Here is a 26,128-nt window from a genome sequence, read left to right as displayed (position 1 = left end):
TGTTTCCATGCGGCCCATTGACCTGCATTGTGCGTGACCTGAACTCTTGCACAAGGCAGAAGGAAAACACAGAGAAATACACCCTGTATGTATTTAGAGAGTTTAGCTTGTCTAATTCACCCTCATCTGTGACTAATCACAAGTGTAATTTGATATCTCAGCTGTATCAGCTCAGGAATCTCAGCACAGCAGCTAATTTGTAAGCACAGGATGTTAACAATATTTATGTTTCTATAAAAACAGAAAGTAGACACACTCCAGATCTATTGCAGGATTTGTTTCAGCTGTAAAAACAGAAATGTTTATTTCTTTAAAGGTTATTGTGCTGTTGAGTTCCGGTCTGCGTTAACAAATGCACTACCAGCCACTGCAGGACAGACAGGAATCTAGGCCAATCAGGGACGTGTGGCGGTAGATTGACAGCCCATAGCATTACATCCAATAGTGCAAGGCTGTGGTTTGATTGATTTTCAATAGATTGCCTTCTGGAATCTATATGTGTGTGGTGGAAGTGGGAAGAGATACCTTCTGAATCGATTCCTTGCAGAAAGCAATAGGTCATTTTGCAGCATTGGATGGAAATCTATTTGTAAATGGCAAGCTCTAGACAAAGAGACGATTGTACAATAAGATTGGTATGTCAGTGTGTGCAATCAGATTGCAAGGTGTATGAGCGGGAGTGTGGAATCAGATTGCAAGGTGCGTGAGTGTGCAATCAGATTGCATGGTGTATGAGCGTGTGTGTGCAATCAGATTGCAAGATGTGTGAGTGTGCAATCAGATTGCAAGGTGCGTGAGTGTGCAATCAGATTGCAAGGTGTATGAGCATGTGTGTGCAATCAGATTGTAAGGTGTGTAAGTGTGAGTCTGCAATCAGATTGCAGAGTGTATGAGTGCGTGTGTGCAATCAGATTGCAAGGTGTGTGAGCGGGAGTGTGGAATCAGATTGCAAGGTGCGTGTGTGTGCAATCAGATTGCAAGGTGTATGAGCGGGAGTGTGGAATCAGATTGCAAGGTGCGTGAGTGTGCAATCAGATTGCATGGTGTATGAGCGTGTGTGTGCAATCAGATTGCAAGGTGTATGAGCGGGAGTGTGGAATCAGATTGCAAGGTGCGTGTGTGTGCAATCAGATTGCATGGTGTATTAGCGTGTGTGTGCAATCAGATTGCAAGGTGTGTGAGTGTGCAATCAGATTGCAAGGTGCGTGGGTGTGCAATCAGATTGCAGGGTGTGTGAGCGTGTGTGTGCAATCAGATTGCATGGTGTGTGAGCGTGTGTGTGGCCGGCATGCTGGTCCCTGTAGTGCAGCTGCCCGCAGCATGGTTCTGTGTCCTGTCGCCTTGTGCTGTGGGTTCAGCTCTTGGCATGGCTGTGCAGACCTGGGCCTGGATGCCCCATGCCGCTGCTTCTGCCACTGATGGGATCCAGATGTCAGATCTGCACAAGCCTCCAGCTGCAGCCCATTAGCGAGCAAATAAAAATAATCTAAAAAGAAGAGGAGGAGGCGGAGAGCTCCTGGCTGGAGCCGGCGCTGGGGGCTCTGGACTTTTCTAAGAGCTGTCAAAAACACAGCGCAAAAAAACACAACACCCCCACCGCCTGGGAGAGTGCTTCTAACTCTTATCGGTGGCATGGCAGTGTGAGATTGCTGCCAGGAGGGGGCATTACTGGGGGGGTGCAGTCCCTTATGGCGAACGCACGAGAAGAAAGGCGTATGCAGGAACAAGGGACGACGCAGCCGATGTGGTAGGACGGGATCGTATGTGTGTGTGTGCAAGAGGAGGGAGGGCTGTGCTGATGGGTGGCATACACCGATGGGTGGCATACACCGATGGGTGGCATACACTGCTGGGTGGCATACACTGCTGGGTGGCATACACCGATGGGTGGCATACACTGCTGGGTGGCATACACTGCTGGGTGGCATACACCGATGGGTGGCATACACTGCTGGGTGGCATACACTGCTGGGTGGCATACACCGATGGGTGGCACACACTGATGGGTGGCATACACTGTTGGGTAGCATACACTACTGGGTGGCACACACTGATGGGTGGCATACACTGCTGGGTGGCACACACTGATGGGTGGCATACACTGCTGGGTGGCACGCACTGCTGGGTGGCACACACTGCTGGGTGGCACACACCGACGGGTGGCATACACTGCTGGGTGGCATACACTGCTGGGTGGTATACACTGATGGGTGGCACACACTGATGGGTGGCATACACTGCTGGGTGGCACACACTGCTGGGTAGCATACACTGCTGGGTGGCATACACTGCTGGGTGGCACACACTGCTGGGTGGCATACACTGCTGGGTGGCACACACTGATGGGTGGCATACACTGCTGGGTGGCACACACTGCTGGGTGGCACACACTGCTGGGTGGCATACACTGCTGGGTGGCACACACTGCTGGGTGGCATACACTGCTGGGTGGCACACACTGCTGGGTGGCATACACTGCTGGGTGGCATACACTGCTGGGTGGCACACACTGATGGGTGGCATACACTGCTGGGTGGCACACACTGATGGGTGGCACACACTGCTGGGTAGCATACACTGCTGGGTGGCATACACTGCTGGGTGGCACACACTGCTGGGTGGCATACACTGCTGGGTGGCACACACTGCTGGGTGGCACACACTGCTGGATAGCATACACTGCTGGGTGGCATACACTGCTGGGTGGCACACAGCGATGGGTGGCACACACTGATGGGTGGCACACACTGATGGGTAGCTTACACTGTTGGGTAGCATACACTGCTGGGTGGCATGCACTGCTGGGTGGCACACACCGCTGGGTGGCATACACCGCTGGGTGGCATACACCGACGGGTGGCATACACTGATGGGTGGCACACACTGATGGGTGGCATACACTGCTGGGTGGCATACACTGCTGGGTGGCATACACTGCTGGGTGGCACACAGCGATGGGTGGCATACACTGCTGGGTGGCATACACTGCTGGGTGGCATACACTGCTGGGTGGCACACAGCGATGGGTGGCATACACTGCTGGGTGGCATACACTGCTGGGTGGCACACAGCGATGGGTGGCATACACTGCTGGGTGGCATACACTGCTGGGTGGCATACACTGCTGGGTGGCACACAGCGATGGGTGGCACACACTGCTGGGTGGCATACACTGCTGGGTGGCATACACTGCTGGGTGGCACACAGCGATGAGTGGCATACACTGCTGGGTGGCATACACTGCTGGGTGGCACACACTGATGGGTGGCACACACTGATGGGTGGCATACACTGCTGGGTGGTACACACTGCTGGGTAGCATACACTGCTGGGTGGCATACACTGCTGGGTGGCATACACTGCTGGGTGGCACACACTGATGGGTGGCATACACTGCTGGGTGGCATACTGATGGGTGGCATACACTGCTGGGTGGCACACAGCGATGGGTTGCATACACTGATGGGTGGCATACACTGATGGGTGGCATACACTGATGGGTGGCATACACTGCTGGGTGGCATACACTGCTGGGTGGTATACACACTGATGGGTGGCATACACTGATGGGTGGCATACACTGCTGGGTGGCACACACTGCTGGGTGGCATACACTGATGGGTGGCATACACTGCTGGGTGGCATACACTGCTGGGTGGTATACACTGCTGGGTGGCATACACTGATGGGTGGCATACACTGCTGGGTGGCATACACTGCTGGGTGGCACACACTGATGGGTGGCATACACTGCTGGGTGGCATACTGCTGGGTGGCATACACTGCTGGGTGGCATACACTGCTGGGTGGTATACACTGATGGGTGGCATACACTGCTGGGTGGCATAGACTGCTGGGTGGCATACACTGCTGGGTGGTATACACACTGATGGGTGGCATACACTGATGGGTGGCATACACTGCTGGGTGGCATACACTGCTGGGTGGTATACACACTGATGGGTGGCATACACTGCTGGGTGGCACACACTGCTGGGTGGCATACACTGCTGGGTGGCATACACTGCTGGGTGGCACACAGCGATGGGTGGCACACACTGCTGGGTGGCATACACTGCTGGGTGGCATACACTGCTGGGTGGCACACAGCGATGGGTGGCATACACTGCTGGGTGGCATACACTGCTGGGTGGCATACACTGCTGGGTGGCACACACTGATGGGTGGCACACACTGATGGGTGGCATACACTGCTGGGTGGTACACACTGCTGGGTAGCATACACTGCTGGGTGGCATACACTGCTGGGTGGCATACACTACTGGGTGGCACACACTGATGGGTGGCATACACTGCTGGGTGGCATACTGATGGGTGGCATACACTGCTGGGTGGCACACAGCGATGGGTTGCATACACTGATGGGTGGCATACACTGATGGGTGGCATACACTGATGGGTGGCATACACTGCTGGGTGGCATACACTGCTGGGTGGTATACACACTGATGGGTGGCATACACTGATGGGTGGCATACACTGCTGGGTGGCACACACCGCTGGGTGGCATACACTGCTGGGTGGCATACACTGATGGGTGGCATACACTGCTGGGTGGCATACACTGCTGGGTGGTATACACTGCTGGGTGGTATACACTGCTGGGTGGCATACACTGATGGGTGGCATACACTGCTGGGTGGCACACACTGATGGGTGGCATACACTGCTGGGTGGCATACTGCTGGGTGGCATACACTGCTGGGTGGCATACACTGCTGGGTGGTATACACTGATGGGTGGCATACACTGCTGGGTGGCATAGACTGCTGGGTGGCATACACTGCTGGGTGGTATACACACTGATGGGTGGCATACACTGATGGGTGGCATACACTGATGGGTGGCATACACTGCTGGGTGGCATACACTGCTGGGTGGTATACACACTGATGGGTGGCATACACTGCTGGGTGGCACACACTGCTGGGTAGCATACACTGATGGGTGGCATACACTGATGGGTGGCATACACTGCTGGGTGGCATACACTGATGGGTGGCATACACTGCTGGGTGGCATACACTGCTGGGTGGTATACACACTGATGGGTGGCATACACTGATGGGTGGCACACACTGCTGGGTAGCATACACTGATGGGTGGCATACACTGCTGGGTGGCATACACTGATGGGTGGCATACACTGCTGGGTGGCATACTGCTGGGTGGCATACACTGCTGGGTGGCATACACTGATGGGTGGCATACACTGATGGGTGGCATACACTGCTGGGTGGCATAGACTGCTGGGTGGCATACACTGCTGGGTGGTATACACACTGATGGGTGGCATACACTGATGGGTGGCACACACTGATGGGTGGCATACACTGATGGGTGGCAAACTGATGGGTGGCATACACTGCTGGGTGGCATACACTGCTGGGTGGCATAGACTGCTGGGTGGCATACACTGCTGGGTGGTATACACACTGATGGGTGGCACACACTGCTGGGTGGCATACACTGATGGGTGGCATACACTGCTGGGTGGCACTGCAGGGGTTAAGGCACAGGACAGGCCCTGGCAGACTTCAGCGCCCCCCTTCCTTTCCGCGTCTCCTGCCCAGCGTTCCCTTCTTTGGTCTTGGCTGCAGTTACATTGGAGCGAGCGGGACGGATCCCAGCAGCTGCCGCACACCTGTCCCCGGCTCTCAAACTGCAGTGAACCCTGCGGATGGCCCGGCTGGCAGAGGGCTGGAGCGCGGGCAGCCAGGCAGGGGTTAATAATAGTAGAACGTGGCAGGAGGGGGGGGGGCAGCTGGGGGGTCACAGCTGATCCCAGCAGCAGGTGTTTGGGAATAGCTTTAGCTGCTGCTTCCCCCTGTCACCCGCGCACTCGCCACCTGAATGGTAATTTCCCTCCAGCAAACACCTCCCCCCTCTGGAGCACAATCTGTCACTTCACATGTCATAAGTGGACCTGTCATCCTGTCATCTCATGCCCTCCTGTCTCTCTCTTTCCTCTACGCAGGCTCATCACAGCCCAGAAAACTGACCATGCCAGACTCACCGGCTGATGTGAAGAGCCAGACGAGGACTACACCGCCCAGCATGCCCCCGCCGTCACCTGCGCTGAACCAAGTGGCCAACCGCACGTCTACCTTCACCCCAAGCACAAGTGAGATATATGGGGGGGGCAGTAGGAGAGATGGGGGGCGCTGTGCCTGCATCCCCAAGCTACACGTTTCAGCTGGCGTACTGCTATGCTGACACTTGTAGTTCACCTGCACTTACTGGCAAGAAGAAGGCATCCGTTTTATAGAGAAGCTTCTGGGCAAATAAAATGCAAATATTCCCTTCAGGTGTGCAAATTTCATGCAAACGCTATGCAGCTTGGGATTGGGCCTAGCAGGAAGTGAGTCTAAGTCCAGTTCTAATGCTAGGTACACACGATACAATTTTCTGGCAGATTTACCTGCCAGAACAACTTGTTTCAACATGTCGGATCTGAATTTCGATCGATTTCCCTTTTCACTTTTATGGAAATTGATTGTAAAAACGATCGAAATTCAGATCAGACATGTTGGAAAAGATAGATCTGGCAGGTAAATCTGTAAATTGTTTTGAATTGCTGTCTGTGTCCTTACTAACAAGACTTACGGCGGGAAAACGTGATGCAACATCCAATCCGATCAGACGGTTATTTCCGACCTGTTCCTGATCGCTAAAGTTATGGATTTTGCAAAGTTATCATAGGAAAATTCAATCCCAATTTGGACATGTACACACGATACAACGTCCCATCAGATTACCCGTCGATCGGACAGGAAATTGCAATGTGTGTTCCCAGCCTTAAAGAGAACCCGAGGTGTGTTTAAAGAATGTTATCTGCATACAGAGGCTGGATCTGCCTATACAGCCCAGCCTCTGTTGCTATCCCAAACCCCCCTAAGGTCCCCCTGCACTCTGCAATCCCTCATAAATCACAGCCATGCTGTGAGGCTGTGTTTACATCTGTAGTGTCAGTCTCAGCTGCTCCCCCGCCTCCTGCATAGCTCCGGTCCCTGCCCCCGTCCCTTCCCTCCAATCAGCAGGGAGGGAAGGGATGCAGGCGGGGACTGGAGTTCTGCAGGAGGCGGGGAGAGCAGCAGACTGACACTATAGAGATAAACACAGCCAGCTCTGACAAGCTGTTTGTCAGCAGCGTGGCTGTGATTTATGAGGGATTGCAGAGTACAGGGGGACCTTAGGGGGGTTTGGGATAGCAACAGAGGCTGGGCTGTATAGGCAGATCCAGCCTCTGATGGCAGATAAGATTCTTCAAACCCACCTCGGGTTCTCTTTAAGCCTGGAACATACATACAATTTTGATTGGCCAATTTTACCATCTCCATGTAGTATTAGAGCTTACCTACCCAATATGTTCATAGTATCCAAAATCTCTTGCTACATGGAGGGGGGATATTGGCCAATCAGAATTGGTTGTGTGTACCAGGCTTCGAGAGGCACTCCAGTGAAAATAATGTAATAAAAAGAGTGCTTCATTTTTACAATAATTATGTATAAATGATTTAGTCAGTGTTTGGCCATTGTACAATCTTTTAAATCCCTGATTTACATTCTGACATTTATCACATGATGACATTTTTTACTGTTGGCAGGTGATGTAGCTGCTGCATGCTTTTTTGGCAGTTGGAAACAGCTGTAAACAGCTATTTCCCACAATGCAACTAGGTTCACAGACAGGAAACTGCCAGGAGTACCACGGTCCTCAGAGTTTCTTGTGGGAGGGGTTTCACCACAATATCAGCCATACAGCGCCCCCTGATGGTCGGTTTGTGAAAAGGAATAGATTTATCATGGGAAAGGGGGTATCAGCTACTGATTGGGATGAAGTTCAATTCTTGGTCGGAGTTTCTCTTTAAGCGAGGCCAGATCTCCGCAGTGGAGACACGTGAAACAATAAAGACACGCTCATTCAGACACAATCGTTTAGGGTGAGGAAAGATTTTACAACGGGCCAACACTGACTTCAAAATGTATAAATGAATATTGTAAAAACATAAGAAATTGTATTCATTAAGTTGTATTTTCACTACAGTTCCTCTTAGGCCAGGGTCAGTTTTGTGCTGTGGGCAGTTTTCGCTGGGTTTTTTTTTTCCTGCGTTCCTGTTTTTCCGTGTGCGTTTTATGCATTTTTTTACGTGTTTGCACTTTTTATCGATAAAAAAAAAATTATTTTCCAATGAGTTTTTACATTATTTGGGCAAAAACGAATGCAAAACACATGCGGTTTTTTTTTCACCATAGGAAACCACAGTATGTGTTTGCATACAGTATGCAAAAAGAATGAACTTTTTGAGTCTTTTAGGAATGCATCTAAAAAACACACTGAAAAACACATACCATGTGTTTTCTGTCATGTATGGTTTTGCATTTGTTTTCTAAAACACATACGATTGAAATAAGTTTGACCCTGGCTGTAACGTTGTAACAGGGATACAGAGGCGCCAGAAGAATAAAAATATCTAAAAAGTTTAAATTTGTGGAGGCAGCGGTGGACTTATCTCCTCCTCCAGACACAAGATATGCCAACACAGTTTAGCAGAACAAATGTATTTACATGCTCCATGGGGAAATGCAACATGTTTCGCAGGTATGACCCACTTCATCAGGCAATTGGTAAAAGTAGGTACAGTGCAGGTCTGTAGCTGGGCCAAGCGCCTCTGTCTGGCCTTTAAGTTATATATGATGTCATGTGACAGCAGCACGGGTTGGTAGGGTCTTGGCTGGCTCAGAGCTTATAAACTGCCCCAGATTCCCCCGCAGGACTGATATGATGCAATGATATCCCACTCATACATCAGGCAGGGATTCCCCACTGGTCCCTGGCCTTGGGTGCCTGTAGTGACAAAAGTAGGGATGTTGCCATTGCTGCCATCCTTAAAGGACAACCGAGGTGACGTGTGACATGATGACATAGACACGTGTATGTACAGTGCCGAGCACACTAATAACTATGCTGTGTTCCTTTTTGTCTTTCTCTGCCTGAAAGAGTTAAATATCAGGTATGTATGTGACAGTTTCTGCCCAGGTCAGACTGGGTCAGACTATAGCATAACCCTCACTGATAAGTAATAACAGCCATAAAACACTTTCCTGTCAGTAAATGGCTTCTGAGAGCAGGAAAGAGATACAAAGGGTCAATAATTCATAGATTTGAGCTCTGGCATACTTTCAATGAAGGTGACATTGATCAGAGACAATGAAACAGTAAAAACTTACAAACTAGATTTAAATATAAAATAAAACTGTGGGATATCTACAAAAAGTAATGTTTAGGAGGAGGATAGATACAATTGGTTTTCTCATCAGTTTATTTTCACCTCAGGTGTCCTTTAAAAAAATGATAATTGTGGTAGAGATCAATCACAATTAATACTTTGTTTCTGTGGTAAAATACAGGCATCAAAATACTGTACCATGGACAAAAATTCCACCTGCATATGAGGTTGGCTAAGAGGTGAAGGGTCGGGGTCAATATTAGTTATGACGAGGTTGGTGAGGTTAAAGAGGAACTCCACTGAAAAAAAGTAATAAAAAAGTACTTCATTTTTACAATAATTAGCTATAAATGATTTAGTCAGTGTTAGCCCATTGTAAAATCTTTCCTCTCCCTGATTTACATTCTGACATTTATCACATGGCGACATTTTTACTGCTGGCAGGTGATGTCAGTGGAAGGAGATGCTGCTTGCTTTGTTGGCAGTTGGAAACAACTGTTATTTCCCACAATGCCCCCCCCCCCCCCTCACACTGCATTGTCTGCTGCATCATTCAAGCTGCTTTGTGTCAGTGGCATCTCTGGCACCCCGCATTCTCTCTGGCACGCCGCATTGTCTCTGGCACGCCGCATGGTCTCTGGCACGCCGCATGGTCTCTGGCACGCCGCATTCTCTCTGGCACGCCGCATTCTCTCTGGCACGCCGCATTGTCTCTGGCACGCCGCATTGTCTCTGGCACGCCGCATTCTCTCTGGCACGCCGCATTCTCTCTGGCACGCCGCATTGTCTCTGGCACGCCGCATTGTCTCTGGCACGCCGAATTGTCTCTCGCGCGCCGCATTGTCTCTGGCACGCCGCATTGTCTCTGGCACGCCGCATTGTCTCTCACACACCGCATTGTCTCTGGCACGCCGCATTGTCTCTGGCGCGCCGCATTGTCTCTCGCGCGCCGCATTGTCTCTGGCACGCCGCATTGTCTCTGGCACGCCGCATTGTCTCTGGCACGCCGCATTGTCTCTGGCACGCCGCATTGTCTCTCGCGCGCCGCATTGTCTCTCGCACGCCGCATTGTCTCTCGCACGCAGTATTGTCTCTGACACGCCGCATTGTCTCTGGCACGCCGCATTGTCTCTGGCACGCCGCATTGTCTCTGGCACGCAGCATTGTCTCTGGCACGCCGAATTGTCTCTCGCGCGCCGCATTGTCTCTGGCACGCCGAATTGTCTGTGGCACGCCGCATTGTCTCTGGCACGCCGAATTGTCTCTGGCACCCCGCATTGTCTCTGGCACGCCGCATTGTCTCTGGCACGCCGCATTGTCTCTGGCACGCCGCATTGTCTCTGGCACGCCGCATTGTCTCTGGCACGCCGCAATGTCTCTGGCACGCCGCATTGTCTCTGGCACGCCGCATTGTCTCTCGCGCGCCGCATTGTCTCTCGCACGCCGAATTGTCTGTGGCACGCAGCATTGTCTCTGGCACGCCGCATTGTCTCTGGCACGCCGCATTGTCTCTGGCACGCCGCATTGTCTCTGGCACGCCGCATTGTCTCTGGCACGCAGCATTGTCTCTCACACCGCATTCTCTCTGGCACGCCGCCGCATTGTCTCTGGCACGCCGCATTGTCTCTGGCACGCAGCATTGTCTCTCACGCCGCATTCTCTCTGGCACGCCGCCGCATTGTCTCTGGCACGCAGCATTGTCTCTGGCACGCCGAATTGTCTCTGGCACGCCGCCGCATTGTCTCTGGCACGCCGAATTGTCTCTCGCGCGCCGCATTGTCTCTCGCACGCCGCATTGTCTCTGGCACGCCGCCGCATTGTCTCTCGCGCGCCGCATTGTCTCTCGCACGCCGCATTGTCTCTGGCACGCCGCCGCATTGTCTCTGGCACGCCGCCACATTGTCTCTGGCACGCCGCCGCATTGTCTCTGGCACGCCGCCGCATTGTCTCTGGCACGCCGCCGCATTGTCTCTGGCACGCCGCCGCATTGTCTCTGGCACGCCGCCGCATTGTCTCTCTCGCACGCAGCATTGTCTCTGGCACGCAGCATTGTCTCTCGCATGCCACATTGTCTCTGGCACGCCGCATTGTCTCTGGCACGCCGCATTGTCTCTGGCACGCCGCATTGTCTCTGGCACGCCGCATTGTCTCTGGCACCCCGCATTGTCTCTGGCACGCCGAATTGTCTCTGGCACGCCGCCGCATTGTCTCTGGCACGCCGAATTGTCTCTGGCGCGCCGCATTGTCTCTGGCACGCCGCATTGTCTCTGGCACGCCGCATTGTCTCTGGCACGCCGCCGCATTGTCTCTGGCACGCCGCCGCATTGTCTCTGGCACGCCGCCGCATTGTCTCTCTCGCACGCAGCATTGTCTCTCGCACGCAGCATTGTCTCTCGCACGCAGCATTGTCTCTGGCACGCCGCATTGTCTCTGGCACGCCGCATTGTCTCTCGCACGCCGCATTGTCTCTGGCACGCCGCATTGTCTCTGGCACGCCGCATTGTCTCTGGCACGCCGCATTGTCTCTGGCACGCCGCATTGTCTCTGGCACGCCGCATTGTCTCTGGCACGCCGCATTGTCTCTGGCACGCCGCATTGTCTCTGGCACGCCGCCGCATTGTCTCTGGCACGCAGTATTGTCTCTGGCACGCCGCATTGTCTCTGGCACGCCGCATTGTCTCTGGCACGCCGCATTGTCTCTGGCACGCCGCATTGTCTCTGGCACGCAGTATTGTCTCTGGCACGCCGCATTGTCTCTGGCACGCCGCATTGTCTCTGGCACGCCGCATTGTCTCTGGCACGCCGCATTGTCTCTGGCACCCCGCATTGTCTCTGGCACGCCGCATTGTCTCTGGCACGCCGCATTGTCTCTGGCACGCCGCATTGTCTCTGGCACGCAGCATTGTCTCTGGCACGCAGCATTGTCTCTCTCGCACGTCGCATTGTCTCTCACACGCCGCATAGTCTCTGGCGCGCCGCATTGTCTCTGGCACGCAGCATTGTCTCTCGCACGCCGCATTGTCTCTCTCGCACGTCGCATTGTCTCTCGGTACGTCGCATTGTCTCTGGCACGCCGCATTGTCTCTGGCACGCCGCATTGTCTCTGGCACGCAGCATTGTCTCTCGCACGCAGCATTGTCTCTCGCATGCACGCCGCATTGTCTCTCACACGCCACATTCTCTCTGGCACGCCGCATTGTCTCTGGCACGCTGCATTGTCTCTGGCACGCCGCATTGTCTCTCGCACGCCGCATTGTCTCTCGCACGCCGCATTGTCTCTCGCACGCCGCATTGTCTCTCGCACGCCGCATTGTCTCTGGCACGCAGCATTGTCTCTGGCACGCAGCATTGTCTCTGGCACGCAGCATTGTCTCTCGCACGCCACATTGTCTCTGGCACGCCGCATTGTCTCTGGCACGCCGCATTGTCTCTGGCACCCCGCATTGTCTCTGGCACGCCGAATTGTCTCTGGCACGCCGCCGAATTGTCTCTGGCGCGCCGCATTGTCTCTGGCACGCCGCATTGTCTCTGGCACGCCGCATTGTCTCTGGCACGCCGCATTGTCTCTGGCACGCCGCATTGTCTCTGGCACGCCGCATTGTCTCTGGCACCCCGCATTGTCTCTGGCACGCCGCATTGTCTCTGGCACGCCGCCGCATTGTCTCTGGCACGCCGCCGCATTGTCTCTGGCACGCCGCCGCATTGTCTCTGGCACGCCGCCGCATTGTCTCTCTCGCACGCAGCATTGTCTCTCTCGCACGCAGCATTGTCTCTGGCACGCCGCATTGTCTCTGGCACGCCGCATTGTCTCTCGCACGCCGCATTGTCTCTCGCACGCCGCATTGTCTCTGGCACGCCGCATTGTCTCTGGCACGCAGCATTGTCTCTGGCACGCAGCATTGTCTCTCGCATGCCACATTGTCTCTGGCATGCAGCATTGTCTCTGGCACGCCGCATTGTCTCTGGCACGCCGCATTGTCTCTCGCGCGCAGCATTGTCTCTGGCACGCCGCATTGTCTCTGGCACGCCGCCGCATTGTCTCTCTCGCACATCGCATTGTCTCTGGCACGCAGCATTGTCTCTGGCACGCAGCATTGTCTCTGGCACGCCGCATTGTCTCTGGCACGCCGCATTGTCTCTCGCACGCCGCATTGTCTCTGGCACGCCGCATTGTCTCTGGCACGCAGCATTGTCTCTGGCACGCCGCATTGTCTCTCGCACGCCGCCTTGTCTCTGGCACGCCGCATTGTCTCTGGCACGCCGCCGCCTTGTCTCTGGCACGCCGCCGCATTGTCTCTGGCACGCCGCCGCATTGTCTCTGGCACGCCGCCGCATTGTCTCTCTCGCACGCAGCATTGTCTCTCTCGCACGCAGCATTGTCTCTGGCACGCCGCATTGTCTCTGGCACGCCGCATTGTCTCTCGCACGCCGCATTGTCTCTCGCACGCCGCATTGTCTCTGGCACGCCGCATTGTCTCTGGCACGCAGCATTGTCTCTGGCACGCAGCATTGTCTCTCGCACGCAGCATTGTCTCTCGCATGCCCCATTGTCTCTGGCACGCCGCATTGTCTCTGGCACGCCGCATTGTCTCTGGCACGCCGCATTGTCTCTCGCGCGCAGCATTGTCTCTGGCACGCCGCATTGTCTCTGGCACGCCGCATTGTCTCTCGCGCGCAGCATTGTCTCTGGCACGCCGCATTGTCTCTGGCACGCCGCCGCATTGTCTCTCTCGCACATCGCATTGTCTCTGGCACGCAGCATTGTCTCTGGCACGCCGCATTGTCTCTGGCACGCCGCATTGTCTCTGGCACGCCGCATTATCTCTCGCACGCCGCATTGTCTCTGGCACGCCGCATTGTCTCTGGCACGCAGCATTGTCTCTGGCACGCCGCATTGTCTCTGGCACGCCGCAATGTCTCTGGCACGCCGCATTGTCTCTGGCACGCCGCATTGTCTCTCGCGCGCCGCATTGTCTCTCGCACGCCGAATTGTCTGTGGCACGCCGCATTGTCTCTGGCACGCCGCATTGTCTCTGGCACGCAGCATTGTCTCTGGCACGCCGCATTGTCTCTGGCACGCCGCATTGTCTCTGGCACGCCGCATTGTCTCTGGCACGCAGCATTGTCTCTCACGCCGCATTCTCTCTGGCACGCCGCCGCATTGTCTCTGGCACGCAGCATTGTCTCTGGCACGCCGAATTGTCTCTGGCACGCCGCCGCATTGTCTCTGGCACGCCGAATTGTCTCTCGCGCGCCGCATTGTCTCTCGCACGCCGCATTGTCTCTGGCACGCCGCATTGTCTCTGGCACGCCGCCGCATTGTCTCTGGCACGCCGCCGCATTGTCTCTGGCACGCCGCCGCATTGTCTCTGGCACGCCGCCGCATTGTCTCTCTCGCACGCAGCATTGTCTCTCTCGCACGCAGCATTGTCTCTGGCACGCCGCATTGTCTCTCGCACGCCGCATTGTCTCTCGCACGCCGCATTGTCTCTGGCACGCCGCATTGTCTCTGGCACGCAGCATTGTCTCTGGCACGCAGCATTGTCTCTGGCACGCAGCATTGTCTCTCGCATGCCACATTGTCTCTGGCACGCCGCATTGTCTCTGGCACGCCGCATTGTCTCTGGCACGCCGCATTGTCTCTGGCACGCCGCATTGTCTCTGGCACCCCGCATTGTCTCTGGCACGCCGAATTGTCTCTGGCACGCCGCCGCATTGTCTCTGGCACGCCGAATTGTCTCTGGCGCGCCGCATTGTCTCTCGCACGCCGCATTGTCTCTGGCACGCCGCATTGTCTCTGGCACGCCGCCGCATTGTCTCTGGCACGCCGCCGCATTGTCTCTGGCACGCCGCCGCATTGTCTCTGGCACGCCGCCGCATTGTCTCTCTCGCACGCAGCATTGTCTCTCGCACGCAGCATTGTCTCTGGCACGCCGCATTGTCTCTGGCACGCCGCATTGTCTCTGGCACGCAGTATTGTCTCTGGCACGCCGCATTGTCTCTGGCACGCCGCATTGTCTCTGGCACGCCGCATTGTCTCTGGCACGCCGCATTGTCTCTGGCACGCCGCATTGTCTCTGGCACGCCGCCGCATTGTCTCTGGCACGCAGTATTGTCTCTGGCACGCCGCATTGTCTCTGGCACGCCGCATTGTCTCTGGCACGCCGCATTGTCTCTGGCACGCAGTATTGTCTCTGGCACGCCGCATTGTCTCTGGCACGCCGCATTGTCTCTGGCACGCCGCATTGTCTCTGGCACGCCGCATTGTCTCTGGCACGCCGCATTGTCTCTGGCACGCCGCATTGTCTCTGGCACGCCGCATTGTCTCTGGCACGCCGCATTGTCTCTGGCACGCCGCATTGTCTCTGGCACCCCGCATTGTCTCTGGCACGCCGCATTGTCTCTGGCACGCCGCATTGTCTCTGGCACGCCGCATTGTCTCTGGCACGCCGCATTGTCTCTGGCACGCAGCATTGTCTCTCTCGCACGTCGCATTGTCTCTCACACGCCGCATAGTCTCTGGCGCGCCGCATTGTCTCTGGCACGCAGCATTGTCTCTCGCACGCCGCATTGTCTCTCTCGCACGTCGCATTGTCTCTCGGTACGTCGCATTGTCTCTGGCACGCCGCATTGTCTCTGGCACGCCGCATTGTCTCTGGCACGCAGCATTGTCTCTCGCACGCAGCATTGTCTCTCGCATGCCACATTGTCTCTGGCACGCCGCATTGTCTCTCACACGCCGCATTCTCTCTGGCACGCCGCATTCTCTCTGGCACGCTGCATTGTCTCTGGCACGCCGCATTGTCTCTCGCACGCCGCATTGTCTCTCGCACGCCGCATTGTCTCTGGCACGCCGCATTGTCTCTGGCACGCAGCATTGTCTCTGGCACGCAGCATTGTCTCTCGCATGCCACATTGTCTCTGGCACGCCGCATTGTCTCTGGCACGCCGCATTGTCTCTGGCACGCCGCATTGTCTCTGGCACGCCGCATTGTCTCTGGCACCCCGCATTGTCTCTGGCACGCCGAATTGTCTCTGGCACGCCGCCGAATTGTCTCTGGCGCGCCGCATTGTCTCTGGCGCGCCGCATTGTCTCTCGCACGCCGCATTGTCTCTGGCACGCCGCATTGTCTCTGGCACGCCGCCGCATTGTCTCTGGCACGCCGCCGCATTGTCTCTGGCACGCCGCCGCATTGTCTCTCTCGCACGCAGCATTGTCTCTCTCGCACGCAGCATTGTCTCTGGCACGCCGCATTGTCTCTCGCACGCCGCATTGTCTCTCGCACGCCGCATTGTCTCTGGCACGCCGCATTGTCTCTGGCACGCCGCATTGTCTCTGGCACGCAGCATTGTCTCTGGCACGCAGCATTGTCTCTGGCACGCAGCATTGTCTCTCGCGCGCAGCATTGTCTCTGGCGCGCCGCATTGTCTCTGGCACGCCGCATTGTCTCTCGCGCGCCGCATTGTCTCTGGCACGCAGCATTGTCTCTCGCGCGCAGCATTGTCTCTGGCACGCCGCATTGTCTCTCGCGCGCAGCATTGTCTCTGGCACGCCGCATTGTCTCTGGCACGCCGCCGCATTGTCTCTCTCGCACGTCGCATTGTCTCTGGCACGCAGCATTGTCTCTGGCACGCAGCATTGTCTCTGGCACGCAGCATTGTCTCTGGCACGCCGCATTGTCTCTGGCACGCCGCATTGTCTCTGGCACGCCGCATTATCTCTCGCACGCCGCATTGTCTCTGGCACGCCGCATTGTCTCTCGCACGCCGCACTGTCTCTCGCACGCCGCATTGTCTCTTGCACACCACTTTGTTTCTCACACACCACATTGTCTCTCGCACGCCGCATTGTCTCTGGCACGCCGCATTGTCTCGCGCACGCCGCATTGTCTCGCGCACGCCGCATTGTCTCTCGCGCGCCGCATTGTCTCTCGCGCGCCGCATTGTCTCTGGCGCGCCGCATTGTCTCTCGCGCGCCGCATTGTCTCTGGCACGCCGCATTGTCTCGCGCACGCCGCATTGTCTCGCGCACGCCGCATTGTCTCTCGCGCGCCGCATTGTCTCTGGCGCGCCGCATTGTCTCTGGCGCGCCGCATTGTCTCTCGCGCGCCGCATTGTCTCTGGCACGCCGCATTGTCTTGCGCACACCGCATTGTCTCTCGCGCGCCGCATTGTCTCTGGCGCGCCGCATTGTCTCTGGCGCGCCGCATTGTCTCTCGCGCGCCGCATTGTCTCTGGCACGCCGCATTGTCTCTCGCGCGCCGCATTGTCTCTGGCGCGCCGCATTGTCTCTGGCACGCCGCATTGTCTCTCACACGCCGCATAGTCTCTGGCGCGCCGCATTGTTTCTCACACACCACATTGTCTCTCGCACGCCGCATTGTCTCTGGCGCACCGCATTGTCTCTGGCACGCCGCATTGTCTCTCACACGCCGCATTGTCTCTTGCACACCACTTTGTTTCTCACACACCACATTGTCTCTGGCACGCCGCATTGTCTCTGGCACGCCGCATTGTCTCTGGCACGCCGCATTGTCTCTGGCACGCAGCATTGTCTCTGGCACGCAGCATTGTCTCTGGCACGCCGCATTGTCTCTGGCACGCCGCATTGTCTCTGGCACGCCGCATTGTCTCTGGCACGCCGCATTGTCTCTGGCACGCAGCATTGTCTCTCACGCCGCATTCTCTCTGGCACGCCGCCGCATTGTCTCTGGCACGCAGCATTGTCTCTGGCACGCCGCCGCATTGTCTCTGGCACGCCGAATTGTCTCTCGCGCGCCGCATTGTCTCTCGCACGCCGCATTGTCTCTGGCACGCCGCATTGTCTCTGGCACGCCGCCGCATTGTCTCTGGCACGCCGCCGCATTGTCTCTGGCACGCCGCCGCATTGTCTCTGGCACGCCGCCGCATTGTCTCTCTCGCACGCAGCATTGTCTCTCTCGCACGCAGCATTGTCTCTGGCACGCCGCATTGTCTCTCGCACGCCGCATTGTCTCTCGCACGCCGCATTGTCTCTGGCACGCCGCATTGTCTCTGGCACGCAGCATTGTCTCTGGCACGCAGCATTGTCTCTGGCACGCAGCATTGTCTCTCGCATGCCACATTGTCTCTGGCACGCCGCATTGTCTCTGGCACGCCGCATTGTCTCTGGCACGCCGCATTGTCTCTGGCACGCCGCATTGTCTCTGGCACCCCGCATTGTCTCTGGCACGCCGAATTGTCTCTGGCACGCCGCCGCATTGTCTCTGGCACGCCGAATTGTCTCTGGCGCGCCGCATTGTCTCTCGCACGCCGCATTGTCTCTGGCACGCCGCATTGTCTCTGGCACGCCGCCGCATTGTCTCTGGCACGCCGCCGCATTGTCTCTGGCACGCCGCCGCATTGTCTCTGGCACGCCGCCGCATTGTCTCTCTCGCACGCAGCATTGTCTCTCGCACGCAGCATTGTCTCTGGCACGCCGCATTGTCTCTGGCACGCCGCATTGTCTCTGGCACGCAGTATTGTCTCTGGCACGCCGCATTGTCTCTGGCACGCCGCATTGTCTCTGGCACGCCGCATTGTCTCTGGCACGCCGCATTGTCTCTGGCACGCCGCCGCATTGTCTCTGGCACGCAGTATTGTCTCTGGCACGCCGCATTGTCTCTGGCACGCCGCATTGTCTCTGGCACCCCGCATTGTCTCTGGCACGCCGCATTGTCTCTGGCACCCCGCATTGTCTCTGGCACGCCGCATTGTCTCTGGCACCCCGCATTGTCTCTGGCACGCCGCATTGTCTCTGGCACGCCGCATTGTCTCTGGCACGCCGCATTGTCTCTGGCACGCAGCATTGTCTCTCTCGCACGTCGCATTGTCTCTCACACGCCGCATAGTCTCTGGCGCGCCGCATTGTCTCTGGCACGCAGCATTGTCTCTCGCACGCCGCATTGTCTCTCTCGCACGTCGCATTGTCTCTCGGTACGTCGCATTGTCTCTGGCACGCCGCATTGTCTCTGGCATGCCGCATTGTCTCTGGCACGCAGCATTGTCTCTCGCACGCAGCATTGTCTCTCGCATGCCACATTGTCTCTGGCACGCCGCATTGTCTCTCACACGCCGCATTCTCTCTGGCACGCCGCATTCTCTCTGGCACGCTGCATTGTCTCTGGCACGCCGCATTGTCTCTCGCACGCCGCATTGTCTCTCGCACGCCGCATTGTCTCTGGCACGCCGCATTGTCTCTGGCACGCAGCATTGTCTCTGGCACGCAGCATTGTCTCTCGCATGCCACATTGTCTCTGGCACGCCGCATTGTCTCTGGCACGCCGCATTGTCTCTGGCACGCCGCATTGTCTCTGGCACGCCGCATTGTCTCTGGCACCCCGCATTGTCTCTGGCACGCCGAATTGTCTCTGGCACGCCGCCGAATTGTCTCTGGCGCGCCGCATTGTCTCTGGCGCGCCGCATTGTCTCTCGCACGCCGCATTGTCTCTGGCACGCCGCATTGTCTCTGGCACGCCGCCGCATTGTCTCTGGCACGCCGCCGCATTGTCTCTGGCACGCCGCCGCATTGTCTCTCTCGCACGCAGCATTGTCTCTCTCGCACGCAGCATTGTCTCTGGCACGCAGCATTGTCTCTGGCACGCCGCATTGTCTCTCGCACGCCGCATTGTCTCTCGCACGCCGCATTGTCTCTGGCACGCCGCATTGTCTCTGGCACGCAGCATTGTCTCTGGCACGCAGCATTGTCTCTGGCACGCCGCATTGTCTCTGGCACGCCGCATTGTCTCTGGCACGCCGCATTGTCTCTCGCGCGCAGCATTGTCTCTGGCACGCCGCATTGTCTCTGGCACGCCGCCGCATTGTCTCTCTCGCACGTCGCATTGTCTCTCTCGCACGCAGCATTGTCTCTGGCACGCAGCATTGTCTCTGGCACGCAGCATTGTCTCTGGCACGCAGCATTGTCTCTGGCACGCCGCATTGTCTCTGGCACGCCGCATTGTCTCTGGCACGCCGCATTATCTCTCGCACGCCGCATTGTCTCTGGCACGCCGCATTGTCTCTCGCACGCCGCACTGTCTCTCGCACGCCGCATTGTCTCTCGCACACCACTTTGTTTCTCACACACCACATTGTCTCTCGCACGCCGCATTGTCTCTGGCACGCCGCATTGTCTCTGGCACGCCGCATTGTCTCGCGCACGCCGCATTGTCTCTCTCGCGCCGCATTGTCTCTGGCGCGCCGCATTGTCTCTCGCGCGCCGCATTGTCTCTGGCACGCCGCATTGTCTCGCGCACGCCGCATTGTCTCGCGCACGCCGCATTGTCTCTCGCGCGCCGCATTGTCTCTGGCGCGCCGCATTGTCTCTCGCGCGCCGCATTGTCTCTGGCACGCCGCATTGTCTCGCGCACGCCGCATTGTCTCTCGCGCGCCGCATTGTCTCTCGCGCGCCGCATTGTCTCTGGCACGCCGCATTGTCTCTCGCGCGCCGCATTGTCTCTGGCGCGCCGCATTGTCTCTGGCACGCCGCATTGTCTCTCACACGCCGCATAGTCTCTGGCGCGCCGCATTGTTTCTCACACACCACATTGTCTCTCGCACGCCGCATTGTCTCTGGCGCACCGCATTGTCTCTGGCACGCCGCATTGTCTCTCACACGCCGCATTGTCTCTTGCACACCACTTTGTTTCTCACACACCACATTGTCTCTGGCACGCCGCATTGTCTCTCGCACACCACATTCGCACACCGTTGTGCCTCAGCCCATCCAGGAGCTCTCCTCCTCCAGCCAGATGTTCAGTAATTAGATGCTGGGCTGTGGTAGCTTCTGATCTGATAGCTTTTAGTATAAGCTGAAGAGGAACAGATGTGTGTCTTTGTGCGTGTCCATAATCCCCGTCCCTCAGTGTGTGTGTGTGCCTGTAATCTGTGTGTTATTATTGTGCCTGCATACTTCTGCCATGTGTCTGTGCAGCCTGCCCTGTGCACTGTGACCATGTCACGCAGATACACACAGAACTTGCGAGACACACACACACACATACAGAACATGTGTGAGACACACACAGAACATGTCACACAGATACACACAACATGTCAGACTCACATAACCACACACACACTACTCATACACTCACACACACAAACACTAGACAACACACTACACACACACACACACACACACATACATTACACTTCTACACACATACACACACTGTACACACACACACAAACACACACACTGTACACACACTCACACCAGACAAACACACACACACACTCTCATACACACACACACACACACACACACACACACACACACACACACACACACACACACACACACACACACACACACACACACTAGACACCACACTGCACACACACACACACACACATATTACACTTCTACACACACACAAACACACACACTGTACACACACACTCACACCAGACAAACACACACACACACTCTCATACACACACACACACGGATACATACACACACCATGTAGGGTAGCACGGTGGCGCAGTGGTTAGCGCTCTTGCCTTGCAGCGCTGGGTCCATGGTTCAAATACCAGCCAGGTCAACATCTGCAAGGAGTTTGTATGTTCTCCCCATGTCTGCGTGGGTTTCCTCCAGGCACTCCAATTTCCTCCCACACCCCAAAAACATACAGATAAGTTAATTGGCTTCTCCCTAAAAAAGTGGCCTTAGACTAGGATACATGCACTACATGATACATACATAGACATATGACTATGGTAGTGACTAGATTGTGAGCCCCTCTGAGGGACAGTTAAAGAGGAACTTCAGCCTAAACAAACACACTGTAATTAAGTTACATCTATCTATATATATAATAGACTAAGTGCCTCAACCTTCGAGCAAGAAGAAGAAGTACTTTGCATGAGAAAATGTATGCGTGCTCAATCACCAAGTTTTAGGATTCTTTTCCACGGACTGTTGAGCTGTGTGCTCAGCAAGCAGTTACCAGGCAGCAGCAAGCAGTTACCAGGCAGCAGCAAGCAGTTACCAGGCAGCAGCAAGCACTGGCAGTTACCCAGGCAGCAGCAAGCAGTTACCAGGCAGCAGTGAGCAGATACCAGGCAGCAACAAGCAGTTTCCAGGCAGCAGCAAGCTGTTACCAGGCAGTAGTGAGCAGTTGTAAGAGTTTGAGAGGCATGTTACTGCCTATCAACTGTCCGTGGATAAGAGGCCTACCCTAGCAAGTCTGGCTTTGCAAATCTGGCCTAATTGGCTATTCATGAGGCAATTCTCATGCAAATATGCATTTGCTTTTGCATGCCAAACTATGCAGGGTCAAAAAACCAATACTGCAAAGCGGTCGCCCTGCTACATGCCAGTGATGAGCGAAAATGCAAAAATTTGTTTCGATACATTTTTACTGAATTTTCGCCTAATTTGACAGGCAAATTTTCCATCTAATTTTTTCACGTTAATTTTCGCCTAAGGCCAGTCATTTTCGCATTACTTGCGTATGATTGCGGACATTTTCCACATAAGGGCATTAGCGCCCGCATTCAAAGAAGTTTCTTGCGCATTATTGCGGGCATTTTTCCGTATAAACGTCCGCATAGATTGAATTTCCATGCGGATTATTGTGGACATTTTTCCGCATAAGGGCATAAGCATCCGCATACAATGAATTTTCGATGCTGGTCGAAAACGCAAATATTTCTGAAGATTTTCGTGAAAATTCGCCAAAAAACAAAAACGGGATTTTCGAGGCGAAAATTCGCAAGCAACACTGCTACATGCTACATTAGCACTATCCAGGAGTGCCACGGGGAGGATTCCCAATGCCCCCCTTTTATACAACCAGGGGGACCACAGGGTCCCAGGCTCTCTCACTGCCTGGGAACCACAGCGACACCCCGGAGGGGGAGGCGCAGGCGACCCCCCCCCAAGCGTGGCCAGCGTCGGGGAGAGCCGTCCACACCCACCTCCCAATATTAAAAACAGGCACTTACCTTAACGTCCATTGCGTTCTGCTACATGCGCATTAACTTGGGGGCACCATATGAGAAAGGAGTGAAGCATGGGTCACCCCGAGCTTTAGAGCTCAGGGCTGGCTCACATACAGCACTCCAGAGGGGGGGGGGGGGGAGGACAGGTGCAGATAACTCACTGCAGGGCTCACACCACCAGAGCAAGCCATCCACCCCCTGCCTCCAAAGGATACAAACAGCAAAAAATGATTTCCATGAGAAAATTAATGCGCATGTAGCAGAACGCAATGGACGTTAAGGTAAGTGCCTGTTTTTAATATTGGGAGGTGGGTGCAGACGGCTCTCCCTGGCGCTGGCCACGCTTGGGGGGGGGGGTCGCCTGCGGCACCTAGCCTCCCCCTCCGGGGTGCCGCTGTGGTTCCCGCGGTCTCTCCGGTTGTATAAAAAGGGGGCATTGGGAATCCTCCCTGTGGCGCTCCTGGATAGTGCTAATGTAGCATGTAGCAGTGTTGCTTGCGAATTTTCGCCTAAGTCATTTTCGCATTGAAAATCCTGTTTTCGTTTTTTGGCGAATTTTCACGAAAATCTTCAGAAATATTTGTGTTTTCGACCAGCATCGAAAATTCATTGTATGCGGATGCTTATGCCCTTATGCGGAAAAATGTCCACAATAATCCGCATGGAAATATAGACTATGAATGTATTTTGTAGGTACTGATCTTTTGCAGGAACGGATCTTTTGCAGATAATGATCTTTTGAATGTGTACAGCAACTTTTGTGTGCAGCATCTTGCAAATATTTCTATCTAATGGGGAGTGCAGCTCCATAGAATAGACTGTGTAGGTGTGGCTCTGATACTACATGGAAGGGGGTAAGATTTCTGTGTGATGGGGAGTGCAGCTCCATAGAATAGACTGTGTAGGTGTGGCTCTCATACTACATGGAAGGGGGTAAGATTTCTATCTAATGGGGAGTGCAGCTCCATAGAATAGACTGTGTAGGTGTGACTCTCATACTACATGGAAGGGGGTAAGATTTCTGTCTGATGTGGAGTTCAGCTCCATAGAATAGACTGTGTAGGTATGGCTCTCATACTACATGGAAGGGGGTAAGATTTCTGTCTGATGTGGAGTTCAGCTCCATAGAATAGACTGTGTAGAGTATGGCTCTCATACTACATGGAAGGGGGTAAGATTTCTGTCTGATGGGGAGTGCAGCTCCATAGAATAGACTGTGTAGGTGTGGCTCTGATACTACATGGAAGGGGGTAAGATCTCTGTCTGATGGGGAGTGCAGCTCCATAGAATAGACTGTGTAGGTGTGGCTCTCATACTACATGGAAGGGGGTAAGATTTCTGTCTGATGGGGAGTGCAGCTCCATAGAATAGACTGTGTAGGTATGGCTCTCATACTACATGGAAGGGGGTAAGATTTCTGTCTGATGGGGAGTGCAGCACCATAGAATAGACTATGTAGGTGTGGCTCTCATACTACATGGAAGGGGGTAAGATTTCTGTCTGATGGGGAGTGCAGCTCCATAGAATAGACTGTGTAGGTGTGGCTCTCATACTACATGGAAGGGGGTAAGATTTCTGTCTGATGGGGAGTGCAGCTCCATAGAATAGACTGTGTAGGTGTGGCTCTCATACTACATGGAAGGGGGTAACATTGGTCTGTGATCTTTCATTTTTCCAAAGACTTTTATCTGATGTGTGTACCCACCCTTATTCTTCTTGCTTCAAGGTTGAGGCACGTACTCTATTAGATAGATAGAAGATGCGGCGTATGCTACGACGCGGGACGGCTAGTTAGTTATGTTAACTAAAATAGATAGGTAATATAATCTCTTACCCACCCTGTTTTAAAAGAACAGGCAAATGTTTGTGATTTAATGGGGGCAGCCATCTTTTTGATTGAAAGGAGGTGACAGGGAGCATGAGACACAGTTCCAACTGTCCGGTGTCCTGATAACCCCTCCCAGCTGCACACGCTAGGTTTCAAATCTCAAACTCAAAATAAAATAAAAAAAATTAATTGCACCAAAACAGCAGGAGAACAACATTAGAAATCCTATCATGCTTTGCACAGCACCAGGGGAGAAATGCCCGGGCAGATTTCTTCTGTGCAGCTAAAAATGAGGCTTGGGTAAGAAAAACAAACTTCTGATGCTGTGAAACTTTTAAAGAAACACCAAACCTTTCCAGTGCTGCTGAGCGGATTTTTAGCCTGGAGGTTCACTTTAAGTGACAAAACAATAGACTGTACAGCGCTACGTAAGATGTTGGCGCTATATAAGTACTAAATAATAATAACAACATGTGAGAGACACACACACTGTATACACACACACAGAACATGTGAGACACACACCATACACAGAACATGTCACACACACACACTATGTCACTTTGGGATCCCACCTGTCAGTTGTGGGCATGCGGGTTATTTTGAGCTCTGTTTCGTGGGCCGCCCCTCAGGCTGCTCTCGGTGCCAGTGTGTGTGAGTGTTTGCACAGCAGACTCTGCTATACGGATAGGGTCAGACTGGCTACGCAAGGTAAGTGGCGTGCGTTCTGTGCCCGCAGCTTCTGTGCCCGCAGACTCTCGCTCCCTGTCAGAGGTGGCGTGGTGGGGAATGGGCAGTTATGGAGAAGTTTGGGGTGTTTGGGAGGAGGGGGGGGGGAGGCGGGAGAAGACCCTTGTTTATTTTGCAAAGCGTAACAGTATTGCGCAATGCCAGTTTACCAAGTCGTGTCAGGTCGCAGAGTCAGGACATATATAAAGCTACTGCGAAGGGGGGGGTCGGGGGAGCTCACCCCCTCGGCAGCTTATTAGGCTTACATTGTGACTCTAATGCTGGGTACACACAGTAAGATTTTCCGTGCGATTTTGCGACCCGATCGTTTTTTTCCGCACGATTCTGCGCT

General features: G+C 54.9%; 1 protein-coding gene across 2 annotated transcripts in view; it reads left to right on the top strand.

Annotated features, from left to right (window-relative positions):
* The window catches only part of LOC137538314 (protein CBFA2T3-like), a 386,498-nt gene that overhangs the window by 303,283 nt on the left and 57,087 nt on the right, over positions 1 to 26,128 (top strand). For both annotated transcript variants that reach the window (XM_068260399.1, XM_068260400.1), the window contains exon 4: positions 5,999 to 6,145. In XM_068260399.1, coding sequence (XP_068116500.1) covers positions 5,999 to 6,145 — 147 coding nt within the window. The remainder of the gene's footprint in view (positions 1 to 5,998; positions 6,146 to 26,128) is intronic.

This window comes from Hyperolius riggenbachi, chromosome 11 (assembly GCF_040937935.1).
Source record: "Hyperolius riggenbachi isolate aHypRig1 chromosome 11, aHypRig1.pri, whole genome shotgun sequence".
Lineage (NCBI taxonomy): Eukaryota > Metazoa > Chordata > Amphibia > Anura > Hyperoliidae > Hyperolius > Hyperolius riggenbachi.
The sequence above is the reverse complement of the archived record's forward strand: the minus strand, read 5'-3'. Positions and strand labels throughout refer to the sequence as shown.